The following is a 14,832-nucleotide window of genomic DNA, read 5'->3' on the forward strand; positions in this document are numbered from 1 at the left end:
TAGGAGGACAGTGTCGAGAGGCCAAAAGGAGGCTCAACTAAGTATTGATGTCATTTCACTGTTGGGGTGCCCACATTTATGCACCTGTCTAATTTTGTTACGATGCATATTGCAAATTTTCTGTTAATTAAATAAACTTAATATCACTGCTGAAATACTACTGTCTCTATAAGGCGTGTCGTATATTAAAAGGAAGTTGATACTTTGAAAGCTCAGCCAATGAGAAACAAAAATCCAAAGAATTAACTTTTTTCATATGACTGTAGCAGCAGCAGCCAACCCAGATCATTTTCATTTAGAAACTCTGTTTTTTTTTAAATGAACACATAGTAATATGAACATAATTTAAAAGAAAAATCTTACACTGACACACTTTAATGAATAAACCATAAGAGAAGAAAAATGGCGAGCAAATTAAACAATAAGATCAGTTAGAAATAAACAAATGGCTCACTGACAGTGACAGGAAAAGCAAGTTGGAATGAAAGATTGCAGTCACAGGGGTCCCTGAAAACCGAACTTGAGGACTGCCATCCTGGCACTTGGCCTACAAACTGCCACTTGTTTTTCTTCCTGCAGCATAATATTAGAACACAATAAGTGGAAAAGCTTACCATTCGTTGCTGCCCTCTGAAGTCTCTCAATTTCCTTTACACCTTTCTGAATCCTTAACGTGGCCCACTGGCAAACAAATGAAGAACGTGTTTTTAGTTAAAGCAGGTATGTCTAATGAATTCAAAAATAAACAAAACTCCCCTAAAGCACATCAAACAGGGTACCTCTAGAGTCTTCACTAAAATCTTCATGTACATCTCATTTATGCCCAGAGAGATGCCAAACATTGCGGGCACCAAGATCAGCACGGCTACAAGTGTCAGCCATACGGACAATACATTGTAGGCCGCTTTTCCAAACTCATCCATGTCTTCTTCATTAAAGGTGTCCTAGGCGGGTGGTGCTGATTGTCTTATATGGCCTACAGTTGGCATTTAGGGGGTGGAATACAAAACAAAACAGTTAGCATGGGGTATATAACGGGCAACAAGCAAAGTGTTAACCTAATCTTAGGGGAGCATGATTATAAAAAAAATGAATAACTGACAATTATTGCCTTTGATATTATAATTCTGATTACAGGTATCACCTTGTGATTCATGGAGGGTTTGGGGTGCGGACCCCTGTTCCCATCCTCACCTTCTACAGTACTGTTGACCACAAGCCTGACTAATAACATACAGTCGATTATTTAACAAATTCAAGAAAAATGAAGTATATGCAGTTATATATTATAAAGGATTTCTCCTTTACAAAAAAGGGGGGGACCCCCTCCACAGCCCACCCCCAAGTGTTTCTGAAATAACTCCAAACCGACAGACGTCATTGGCGCCCATACAGATTTATTCCGTAGTTAACAAAAATCAGAGTTTTCTTTGGAGTTTTGATTCAACAGAATATTTTAAATAATAATACAAGTGACCATTTAAATGGACAAAAATGATGGGACCCTCAACCTTATAATTTTGTTGCAGAACATTTAGGAGGCCATAACTGCACAGAAGCAACTCCTGGAGCTCTCCATGAGACTTCTGCACCTGTCCGCCAGTAGTTTGGCCCACTCGTCCTGAGCAAACTTCTCCAGCGGGTCAGGTTTGAAGGGGGTCTTCTCCAGACTGAATGTTTCAGTTTTTTTCCATAGATGTTTGATTAGATTCAAATCAGGGCTCATAGAAGGTCACTTCAGAAAAGTTCAACGTTTTGTTCTTAGCCATTCTTGGGTGCTTTTTGCTGTGTGTTTTGGCTCCTTATCCTGTTGGAGTATCCATGACCTGCCGCTAAGACAGAGTTTTCTGACACTGGGCACTGGGTTTGGCTCCTTGAGATTTTACTGTCTGCGGTGGGCTGGCACCCTGCCCGGGATTTGTTTCCTGCCTTGCGCCCTGTGTTGGCTGGGATTGGCTCCAGCAGACCCACGTGACCCTGTAGTTAGGATATTGCGGTGTTTTGATTTGGGAAAATGGTTCAAGGGATTAAAACATAAGTAGGCAAAAATCAGAGAGAAGAGGTCCGTTACTTAAATAAAATTTACTTATTCAATTATAACATATAAATACATATGAATGGGTTATAGAAATAAATATATATGCTTAAAGAGACAAACTTATACTTACAATAACATACATACATACAGTAACATACATCAAAAGACCCAGAGCCATCATCCTAGACCAGTAGACTGAGGGAGCCCGCATGTCAGTCTCGTCAGAGGATCAACCCCGTGTGCCTTTTATCAGATACCGGGTGGTTGCGCCTTTCCTCACGGTTGAGCGTCCAAAGAAACTGAGGGCGGAACCTTCCCTTATATACTAATTAGGTGTCCTTGCCCAAAAGCGGCCTACGTGGAAGCAGTGTATGCAGAAGTGATCAGTTTCAGCACACAAACCCCCCTTCCACGGGACACGGCGCTATGTTTTTCTTCTACTCGGCCTTGAGACTAGTGCCGGATACCAGAAGACACAGTAATATGCTTACATGTGAAAAAAGCCTCTTAAAGTGAAAAACAACTCCTTACATAGCCTTGGCTGTATCTTTAGAACATTCCCGGCTGTTTTTCCCCAAAACATTAGTTTCTATAGCTGATTCTGCGCTGAAGCGACTAACGCCCATCTGCTCTCTTTATTTCACCTTTGCTTTTTACAGAGAAAAATCCTTCCATTACATGCAGGTTGGATAATGGATGGATTTTATTGTTCTCTACAGACACTCAAGGCTCCCCATGGCAGATGCAGCAAAGCTGCCCCAAAACGTAAGCGAGCCTCCTCCAAGTTTCACAGTAGCTATGGTGTTCTTTTCTTTGAAAGCTTCATTTTTTTCGTCTGTGGGTGCAGAGCTGATGTGACTTGCCTAAAAAGGTCCACTCTTGTCTCATCTGTCCAAATGAAATTCTCCCAGAAGCACTGTGGCTTGTCAATGCGCATTTTAGCAAATTCCAGTTTGGCTTTTTTATGCCCACATGTGCCATCCATCACAACGCTTAACAAGTGTCAGATGATCTGGAGTTCAGAATAACTTCTATTTCTCAATTTTTATGGAAGCTGCTGCAAACGGAAAAGAAATGCATGCACACTATTTTAAAAGATGTTGTCTGGGATCAGATTTCCAAATATGCTTGTAAGAGTCAATCTTAGAAAGTTGAAGTTTTGAGTTAAACTCATATTAATGTTTGCTTAATTAAAATAGAATATAAATTTCTTCCATAGTCATAGACAATGGTATAGTCTCATCCCCCTATAAGTTAGGAAGAGACAGAACTTTCTTTCCATAACTGAGACACAGTGTGATATGAGTCAATTGTGTTCAGAGCAGGTCCCAGTAAACAAGGACTTGTAAGAACCATTTTCAACTCAGAAATGGGGTAGGCATACAGTTTTCTGAACGTCGTCATTTTGAAATGGTTCAGAAACGTTTTATGAAGCGATTTGTAACGATTTGAAATGTAACAAGATTTAAGCTTTGAACAGCATTTTTTCTGTTTTTACTTTGAATTTTAACTAAAACTTTTAAAAAATAAAGATATTTTGTCTGTGGAATTATTTTGGTGCGTCAGGCTTTTGTTGAATCCCAATTTTTAAGTTAGAGCTGCTGAACTTTGGTAATTTTGGAAAAACGCAGCTACATGCTTTTAGCACTTATTTAATCCTAGGATGTGCGTTTCTCCAGCATGCTCGAGTACGACATTCATTTGCTGTTTAGAGCAGTTTGTAACTGGGAAAAAGCGTAATCTCCGACAGAATGGGAGTACTAAACGGAGTGAAATAATCGTCACTTTCCATGATTAGTAAATCAAGGCAGTCACAATGGCGATTAATACATGATTAATTAAGCAGCTCTACCTAATCTTGATTTTGGTTAAGCAACATAAAATATTAAAATTATCAATTGCATATATGGGATTTTCAACAAACACTATTACATACCAAGGGTCTTTAGAGACCTGGCATATACAGGTGCCGGTCATAAAATTTGAATATCATGACAAAGTTGATTTATTTCAGTAATTCCATTCAAAAAGTGAAACTTGTATATTAGATTCATTCATTACACACAGACTGATGTATTTCAAATGTTTATTTCTTTTAATTTTGATGATTATAACTGACAACTAATGAAAGTCCCAAATTCAGTATCTCGGAAAATTTGAATATTGTGAGAAGGTTCAATATTGAAGACACCTGGTGCCACACTCGAATCAGCTAATTAACTCTTAAATGGTCTCTCAGTCGAGTTCTGTAGGCTACACAATCATGGGGAAGACTGCTGACTTGACAGTTGTCCAAAAGACGACCATTGACACCTTGCACAAGGAGGGCAAGACACAAAAGGTCATTGCTAAAGAGGCTGGCTGTTCAGAGCTCTGTGTCCAAGCACATTAATAGAGAGGCGAAGGGAAGGACAAGATGTGGTAGAAAAAAGTGTACAAGCAATAGGGATAACCGCTTGTACCCTGGAGAGGATTGTGAAACAAAACTGTGGGGGAGATTCACAAAGAGCGGACTGCAGCTGGAGTCAGTGCTTCAAGAACCACCACACACAGACGTATGCAAGACACGGGTTTCAGCTGCCGCATTCCTTGTGTCAAGCCACTCTTGAACAAGAGACAGCGTCAGAAGCATCTCGACTGGACTGCTGCTGAGTGGTCCAAAGTTATGTTCTCTGATGAAAGTCAATTTTGCATTTCCTTTGGAAATCAAGGTCCCAGAGTCTGGAGGAAGAGAGGAGAGGCACAGAATCCACGTTGCTTGAGGTCCAGTGTAAAGTTTCCACAGTCAGTGATGGTTTGGGGTGCCATGTCATCTGCTGGTGTTGGTCCATTGTGTTTTCTGAGGTCCAAGGTCAACGCAGCCGTCTACCAGGAAGTTTTAGAGCACTTCATGCTTCCTGCTGCTGACGAACTTTATGGAGATGCAGATTTCATTTTCCAACAGGACCTGGCACCTGCACACAGTGCCAAAGCTACCAGTACCTGGTTTAAGGATTGGTTCTTGATTGGCCAGCAAACTCGCCTGACCTTAACCCCATAGAAAATCAATGGGGTATTGTGAAGAGGAAGATGCAATAAGCCAGACCCAACAATTCAGAAGAGCTGAAGGCCATATCAGAGCAACATGGGCTCTCATAACACCTGAGCAGTGCCACAGACTGATCGACTCCATGCCACGCCGCATTGCTGCAGTAATCCAGGCCAAAGGAGCCCCAACTAAATATTGAGTGCTGTACATGCTCATACTTTTCATGTTCATACCTTTCAGTTGGCCAACATTTCTAAAAATCCTTTTTTGCATTGGTCTTAATTGATATTCTAATTTTCCGAGATAATGAATTTGGGACTTTCACTAGTTGTCAGTTATAATCATCAAAATTAAAAGAAATAAACATTTGAAATACATCAGTCGGTGTGTAATGAATGAATCGAATATACAAGTTTCACTTTTTGAATGGAATTACTGAAATAAATCAACTTTGTCATGATATTCTAATTTTATGACCGGCACCTGTATACATATATTCAGTATTCTTATATGGTTTATACTCGCGTATAAGTCAGGCGTTATCGATCATAAAATCAGACCCCAACTTATACGCCCGTTCAAGAATACGAAACTTACATTTTTTTTTGTCACATCTTCTTGCCTCCTCCAATCTCGCACCAGTGTCTCAGACGCATCAAATTTTGTTGCAGCGGCGCAGTTACCAACTTCTTTCGCTACTACTACGACGTTTAATTTAAAACCAGCTTCATATTTTCTTCTGGTCGAACGCTCCATTGTAGATAAGGGGTGCTCTTACGATAAAGATGTTCAAGAGTGCGAGATATAAAAGACACAAATCAGTGCAAACGTCATTTTGGGATAGTTCGGGTATTACCGTGTGGTCACGTAGGCATAAGAGAGACAGAGAGAGGGAGAGGTTAGGAGCACACTCTGATACAGTGCAATGCCGCACTCGCATAGAAAAAAAAGGATGTGTGCTCCGTGGTTACTCTCTCAGGCGGGCGTTAACATATCGTAATCTCTTGGACCAACAGCGTGAGTTTTCTGCATTCAACTTATACGACCAACATTATAAAATACCAGAAATGATACAATAAAATCAAGTCTCAACTTATCCGCGAGTATATACGGTATTCATTTCTTGATAAATAATCAATTTGCAAATCTTTCTGAAATCATGTTTTTACTTTGCCATTATGGGTTATTGAGTGTACCTTAATGGGCGAAAATGGCAAATGTATCCAGTTAAAAGATAAATCTATAGCAAAATAAAGAATGCAGAAAGTGAAGGGGGTCTGAATGTTTTCTGATTCCACGGAAGAAGAGATTTGACAAAGGAGAGGAGACCATTCAGTCCATCAAGCCTGTTTGTTTAGCTAATACCTGAGCAGTCCATAGGCAAACACTCAAAAACAATCTTGTTTAAGTTTAACTGAAAGCAAGATACGGTAGAAACTTATCTTAAAAAAGGCAAGTCAAAAATTATCAGCCTATAAAACTAAATATGAATGCTTCCAAAAAATGTATAATCATGTTTTACCTGGAATTCTACTCTATAAAGCAAACTTTCAGATAGATAGATGTGAAAGGCACTATATAATAGATAGATAGATAGATAGATAGATAGATAGATAGATAGATAGATAGATAGATAGATAGATAGATAGATAGATAGATAGATAGATAGATAGATAGATAGATAGATAGATAGATAGATAGGATAGAATAGCATAGTAGGGATAGATAGATACTTTATTAATCCCAAGGGGAAATTCACAAAGAATTGCCCTTGAGGGCAACAAAGAAGAGATGTAAGGGATATTTTAGTCACTTCTTACCTTGAACCGATTTTCAAATCCCAGTCTGATCTGACATCGGCCATTACCGGTTCATTTGTTTGCTGACACAGATTTTGATTTCAGCAGCTCCCTCTTAGTAAATAAATAACTCAGGTGTGCACCTGAAACAGTGTGACCTGGAGCTATTTATAGATGTCTTTAAACAGGGGGATGAGTGGCATTACACAGAATAACCCCTCTTTAGAACACATGGAGCTGTGATGTCATCGGTAAGCTTGGAGCCCATTGGCTGTTCTAAGTGATGATCCTCACTCAGGCTTCTCAGACCTGCCCTCCCAGTCATGACGACACTGCAAAGTTGGCTTGCTCAAAGGTAAACAGACACAAGTCAAATCAAGTTGGGGAGCATGCATTGGTACAGTGTGTTACTGCACCTACCACACGATGAAACAACTCGGGATCCTGGTTGGCAACACCCCAGGCAGACATGCGGTCCAGTGCCACCCTCTGGAAATGACCATCTGTCTCCTGCAGCCAGGTGTTACCTGGGTATCCCCTTGGCCTGGTCCAGGCACTCACCCTTGGGGAATCACGCCACATGGCCATAGTGCCGTAACTGATGCAGGTAATGTGCCTCATTTGGAAAAGCTTCTTAGATTGTGAAATTTCCATCAATCAACATTCACAAAGCACCCACACTTTTATTTTACGAGTGATGAATGAGAGGCTTATTTTTTACTTTTAACTTCATAGAAGTGTGGTTTTTAAAAAGCATTTTTAATATAGATGTTTTTGTTCGCTTCCCGGGTCCTCCCTGCGTGGAGTTTGCATGTTCTCCCCGTGTCTGCGTGGGTTTCCTCCGCGCTCGGTTTCCTCCCACAATCCAAAGACATGCAGGTTAGGTGGATTGGCGATTCTAAATTGGCCCTAGTGTGTGCTTGGTGTGTGGGTGTGTTTGTGTGTGTCCTGCAGTGGGTTGGCACCCTGCTCAGGATTGGTTCCTGCCTTGTGCCCTGTGTTGGCTGGGATTGGCTCCAGCAGACCCCCGTGACCCTGTATTCGGATTCAGCGGGTTGGAAAATGGATGGATGGATGGATGTTTTTGTTCATACTTGCCCCTCAACAACCTGTAAGTGCATGTATATTTAAATGTATGCAGTATTTAACTGCCAATATCCATTAATTGAATCAATGTGTGACAATAGATATATTTTGTTAGACAAATAGTGAAAATTACTTTAAGTTAAGCTTTGTTTCAGAGAAGTGCACTACAGAACGTGAATATGATGGCTTGTAATTATCAGAAGCATTTTATTTTCTTTAATGGCGTATTATCCTATATATAAATGTCTAAACGTGGAAGTGTACTTGTCTATCTGTCTGGCCCGGAAGTGCAAGGCTACAGCATGAAGCCGAAAGAGCCGGCAAGGTGGCCACAAGGTAATGAGTCAGAAGAAGAAAGAAGGACGAAGCTACAGCATGAAGCTGAAAGAAAGGGACTCCCTCGTCAAAGTGAAACCGCCAACGAAAGACAAATCAGCTTAGCTGCTGATAGACAAGGGGGTGCGAGTGGATCGGCAAAATGAAACCTCCGAGGAGAGAGAAACTCGCTTAGCCGCTGATAGACTAGGGAGCGAGCGTGTCCGCAAAACAAAACCGCTGACTCTGCATTTCAAATGGTTTTTCTGATGATTTCAATAGTTTCTAGGAGCCCGAACTTACACAGCTGGTTTCATAATAATATTAAATTTAATAATACTACTTTACATTTATATAGCCCTTATCTCGTTACTCAGACTACACTTCACGTAGTGCGTGGAGAGCCACTTTAACCACCACCACTGTGAGAAATCCACCTGGAGGAAGTGACGGTAGCCATTTTTGTGCCAGTATGTTCACCACACATTAAATGTTAGATGATGAAATTTTGGGAGAGATAACCAATTAGAGACATGGGAGGATTAGGGGGGCAGAATAACCAGGCCATGGAGGGCTATCTAGCCTGAACATTGGGATATGCCCTGCTCTTTAGAAACGATGCCCAGGGATCTTTTATGACCACAAAGAGTCAGGACCTCGATTTTTTATCTCATCTGAAGAACACATGATAGTTATAATTGAATACTAACCCTCACCTATTCAGTTTCTGTTCTCGGTACTCAAATGTGGCACTTGGTGCCACGGCCCACCTGCCAAGCTGTTTTGCCCGCCTATGGTAAAGTCATCCTTGATGGAGGATCGCAGGAATCATGGGAAAGAGGGGTCCTTTCATCGGATTGGCTGGCCCAGCACTGCTTCAGCCGTGGAATGGCCAAATGGAGGAGACAGCTTGATGGATGAGGTCTCCAGGACTCTAAAAATATCCAAATCTTATTATGTGATATCATCTACTGTTAAATTCTGCTCCGTACTTCTAAAATTTGTATTTTTATGCTGTATTGAGGATTTGTTCTGTTCTGTGTATTGTATTGTATTGACCCCCTTCTTTTGACACCCACTGCACACTCAACCTACCTGGAAAGGGGTCTCTCTCTGAACTGCCTTTCCTGAGGTTTCTTCCATTTTTTTCCTACAAGGTTTTTTTGGGAGTTTTTCCTTGTCTTCTTAGAGAGTCAGGCTGGGGGGCTGTCAAGAGGCAGGGCCTGTTAAAGCCCATTGCGGCACTTGCTGTGTGATTTTGGGCTATACAAAACTAAGCCGTATTGTATTGTATAACACCACCATATTTAGAGCACAGTCTCCCCATCACTGCCACATTTGGACCACGAGATTAGCGCCCCCTGCTGGCCTCACCAACAACTCTTCCAGTAGCAACCCAAGCTTTTCCCAGGTGGTCTCCAATCTAAGTACTGGCCGGGCCTGCCCATGCTTAGCTTCAGGTGGATGACCTGTTCTGAAGTGCACATGATATGATGAATAAACACTTTCTCTATACATTTTATTAGGTAAAAAAGTTGGTTTTTATGGGAATTTATTTTAGTACTTTTACAGTCATAAAGCTGGAGGTGGCAGAGTTAGATGTTAAGATTTGCATTAGGTGTGACAAGGATGGACAGGATTAGAAATGAGGATCTTAGAGGGTCAGCTCAGGTTGGACGGTTGGGGGACAAAGTCAGAGAGGCGAGATTGCGTTGGTTTGGACATGTGCAGAGGAGAGATGATGGGTATAATGAGAGAAGGGTGCTAAGGGTAGAGCTGCCAGGGAAGAGGAGAAGAGGAAGGTCTAAGAGAAGGTTTATGGATGTGGTGAGAGAGGACATGCAGGTGATGGGTGTGACAGAGCAAGATGATGAGGACAGGAAGATATGGAAGAAGATGATCTGCTATGGCAAACCCTAACGGGAGCATCCGAAAGAAGAAGAAGAAGACGACGACTAGTAAGTCTACAGAATTTCATTTTGTTAATATAAAATGAACAGGTTACTGTGGTTTACAGATAAATTATAAAAATTCCAAAGTTAATACTTTAATATAGAAGAGCTTTGTGTAAAAGCTTTATAAAGATATAAAGAATGAGGGAAAAAGAGGGAGCAAAAAAAAAAAAAAATCAATCAGAATCGGTATCCCAATTAGCCAATCCAGTAACTGGATATCCATGATGGATATCAGCCTTAATAAAACCTGATCAGAGCATCCCTAGTGCAGCATCAATGGACCCTTTGCCAAGACCAGACCCTGCCATTATCCCTCCTCTTCCACCATACCTTACAGATGGCACTATGCATTCCAGAAGGTAGCGTTCTCCTGGCATCTGCCAAACCCAGATTCGTCCATCAGACTGCCAGTTAGTGAAGTGGGATTCATCTCTCCAGAGAACACATTTCCTTCGCTCCAGAGTCCAATGGTGGCATGATTTGCACCACTCTAGCTGGTGTTTGGCATGACACATAGTGATCTTGGGCTTGTGTGTTTCTCAAACACTTCCAATAATGCCCACTAGAGGGGGATATCACTATCAAACCCCGGCTAGTAAGAAGTTCAAGCACGGACTATTTATAAAAGATTTATTCATCACAAAAAAAAAAAAAGCATTCCATTCACAACCAACACAAAAGGCAAAATGGATTTGCCTGTAAAAAGAAGGCAATCTGAAGGGGGTTCCATTCCAAAAGTAAGAGCAAAACACAGCGCAGGTCAGAAAAATCCAGAAAAAAAGGGGCATAAAGAATTTACAAAAGCACAAAAATTCACCAACTTCCACAGTGCATTCTCAATGAACCATCAGGAACTGCGGAAGACCTTCTGTACACACTGCACTAAAACAGCCAGGGAAAGCAGATGGGTAGCTGCCCTAAACCTTTGTTGTGTGTCCAGCCATTTATTTCACAACAGCTAGACATTAAAGGGGCTATATAACAGACAAACATGAAAGATACTATACAAGTAGATTGTCAATGTTAACTTTATTTATATAGCACATTTAAAACAACATAGGAATGCTGTGGCCAAAGTGCTTTACAATAATAGAATAAAAGAAAAACATACAATTAACATGAACAACCTAAATAGAAATAAAATAAATGAACATAAATAAAATAAATAGAAGTAATGTTACATAATCACAATGAGGAAACCATCAGTATTACTGAAGGTCACGCAAAGCAAGTGAATAGTAATGAGTTTTTAATCTCATTTTGAATTGTAGACAACTCCTTTGTGTGACGAGGTAAAGAGTTTCACAGGTGATGTGCCCTTAGTTTGACACTCGGTACGAGGGACAACAAGAGACAACTGACCAGAAGATCTAAGCACTCTGGATGGCTGGTGTAAAGCACACAATTCAGATAAACAGGCAGGAGCCGAGCCCATGTAAAGATTTAAAAACTAGCAACAAGATTTTAAAATCAATTTGAAAACGGACAGTCAGCCATTGTAAAGAAGCTAATATTGGAGAAGCAGAATCAGACTTTCTTGCCCCAACCAGGAAGCGAGCGGCAGCACTCTGGACCAACTGTAACCTGCGTATCAGAGATTTGCTAATCCCAGAATACAGAGAGTTGCAGTAATCGAGGCGAGAGAAGATAAAAGCAGGAGTAGCTTTCACAAGATCCCTAGAAGATATAAAAGGCTTGATCTTACCTAATAGACGAAGCTGGAAAAAGCAACTCTTGACTACAGAATTAACTTGTTTCTCAAAAGAGAGGTTATTGTCATGTCAAAAATAACACCAAGATTGCGTACTTGAGGTTTGCAAAAGACAGAGAAAGAGCCGAGAAGACCAATTTTGGACCTACTATAAGCACCTCCATTTTATTTTGATTCAGATCAAGAAAATTATTAGCCATCCAGGATCTTAGTTCAGAAAGACAGTTGTGCAGATTGATATGAAAGGCGCCATACAAGAGTCAGATCAGCATGAAGGTGCCACGTAACAGGTAGACAGAAATATAAAAGACATTAAATAGCAGACTAATAATTTAAAAGAGCTATCGCTTCAACACTGAACTGTACAAATACTGACAAACTCTACCTAGATGTCCATCTTACAAACCATGTCACATGGGAGCTGGAGACTTTCCCAGCATGCATTATATGTTTTATACATATACAGTGTGTGTATATTTTATACATACATATATATACTACAAGTCAAAAGTCTGGACACACCCAGAATTGTTCATGTTTTTCATGTAAATGGATACCTTCTTTTTAATTAAGATACCATTTAATTGATTTAAAAATACAGCGAAGACATCACTGAATAAAATGTGTTATTATTAGTGTTTAAGGGTAATCACTGCTTAAGTGACTGATTTTGACCATTTTATTCACATTTGAGCACCATGCCCCATTTTCAGCAGCCATTCCTTCAGTGTACGCGCTGCTGGTAGCCCCGCGCGCTCCTGTCTGTGTAGGGTCCCCACGTTCTCCCCTTGCTCAGATTTTGGATATCTTACGGATTTTGCACCGGGTACTCCGGTTTTCTTCCTTCGCCCACCCACAACATGAGGACTGTAAAAAGTGAAAGTGATGGTCTGGCGTCCCGTCCGGAATTCCTGCTTCGCCGCGGATGCCGTCATGATGGGCTCCGGCTCCGGCTGTCTGCCCCCGAGTTGTGTTAAGCAGGTGGGTAAATTTTATGGATTTAGTGAGCGTCTTTCGAGAAGGCGAAAAGAATCGGCAAGTTAAGCGCGCAGCAGGATTCGATTGCGCCTGGCATTACGAAATATGGGGCCGCCACGTTTGTTACGAAAAGATTCGTTGAGTCTCCAACATGTCGGAAACTTAAAGAGAAAAGAATCCTGTAATAGCCTGACTGGACTGTCTAAGGCACTGGTTAAAATTCGAAAATCTCAGCAGTACCTGGAATCCGTAGCACGCGCGACAATCGACATCTTAAGGAAAGAAAACAAGCCGCCACACCCCTTTCAGACTTAACTTAACTACATGTCACAAAAATTTGGCCCACAAAATCTTTCCTAATCTTTGACTGTCATTTTTCTCGTTCTGACAGAGACACACTACGATTGAAAACACACAAACTCTCTTGAAGGCATTCCGTCCGTACGTTCGTTTCCAGGAAAGGGCCGCAAAAATGCACTAAATTAGCACGTCGGACAACTGACCTGGGCTCCACGGGAGCAAAGCTCCTGCCCGAATCCGCACGGGTCCCCTCACCGTGGCTCTTGAGCACTTGTGAAGAAGCTTCACTCCTCGTCTCTATTTGTGGTGACCTCTGCAATCAGAGCAGAGTCCAAAACACTGAAAGAAAAAAAAAAAAAGAAGGGGAACGAAGTTAGGACTGACTCATAAATTAGCATTTGGCGCCACCTAGCGGAAACTTGCAAAAACTCAACCATCGCCTTTTCTTTTACCACGCAAAATGCAAAACGCCGTCGGATATAACAGGAATGAATCGGAAAGACTTTCGTGAGCCACGTCCTCTCGTCCAGCATTATTACCTGACCTCACGAATGCCTGAATTGTCACGATTTCCCCCAAACACCCGTCCATCTTGTGGAAAGAAGAGTTGGAGGCAATCATATTATATTGCACCTGGTTTTGGAATGTGACATCCAACAAGGTCATTTAGGTGTGATGCTCAAGTGTCCACTAACGTTTGGCCAAATACTGTAAATTCTACTGTAAAAGCCCATCTAAGAGATGCTTAGCAATGCATTCAAAGCCTCGACTTGCTCTCCTGTTGCTGTGTCTGTATCTCATACGGTATGCCAGTTTGATAATTGTTTTTTTCTTGCTGTTATGGTGGATTATTGTCTGTATCAGGGGTCCCCAATTCCAGTCCTGGAGGGCCACAGTGGTTGCAGGTTTTCATTCTAACCCTTTTCTTAATTGGTGGCCTGTTTTTGCTGCTAATTAACTTCTTTTGAATTCATTTTAATTGATTTACTCTTGAAGATTCAGACCTCCTTGTTTATTTTTCCTTAATTAGCTGCCAAACAATAATGAGATACAAACTGAACTAAAACAACTGGTGTCCATAATACAATATCTCAAAATAAAGAAAGATGAAGGTCTCAGGGATGCTGATCTGCTCAGGTCCCCAAAAACATTTTAACGGTGCTCTTAGAAAAGAGAAAATCAACAATTTCGGAAATGTCTGCTATTGCACATTGAGAGCCGCAACAAGTCATGAAATTAAAGAATGAGTTTAATTAATGATAAGACTCTGCACCATATCAAGCAACTGGTTGGAGTATGAAGCCCTGACTTAGTTGGTCTTCTGTTGGCTCCCTCACTTCACATTTCATTTCTGGTTGGGTGCCGTTTTAAGGAAAGAAATGAAGAAATTCAGAGGAACAAATCTTAAAAAAACACGTCAATTAAAATTAATTCAGAAGAAGTTAATTAGCAGCAAACACGGGTCACTAATTAAGAAAATGGTTAGAATGAAAACCTGCAGCCACTGCAGCCCTCCAGGACCGGAGCTGGAGATTCCTGGTCTATATCAGTGGCCCCCAACTGAAAGAAATGTAACCAATGGCATCTGAAATTGAATAAGTTGCCTTTGATAAAGTTATTGC

The 14,832-nt window shown here is 41.1% G+C and overlaps 1 protein-coding gene across 1 annotated transcript in view; it reads right to left on the minus strand.

Moving 5' to 3' along the window:
- Window positions 1-13,549, minus strand: part of gpat3 (glycerol-3-phosphate acyltransferase 3) — a 59,284-nt gene extending 45,735 nt beyond the window's left edge. The window contains exons 1-3 of the mRNA XM_039759684.1: window positions 13,414-13,549; window positions 780-976; window positions 615-681 (exon numbers count right to left, since the gene is read on the minus strand). Coding sequence (XP_039615618.1) covers window positions 615-681; window positions 780-923 — 211 coding nt within the window. The 5' untranslated portion in view covers window positions 924-976; window positions 13,414-13,549. The remainder of the gene's footprint in view (window positions 1-614; window positions 682-779; window positions 977-13,413) is intronic.
- Window positions 13,550-14,832: the final 1,283 nt, after the last annotated feature.

This window comes from Polypterus senegalus, chromosome 7 (assembly GCF_016835505.1).
Source record: "Polypterus senegalus isolate Bchr_013 chromosome 7, ASM1683550v1, whole genome shotgun sequence".
NCBI lineage: Eukaryota > Metazoa > Chordata > Cladistia > Polypteriformes > Polypteridae > Polypterus > Polypterus senegalus.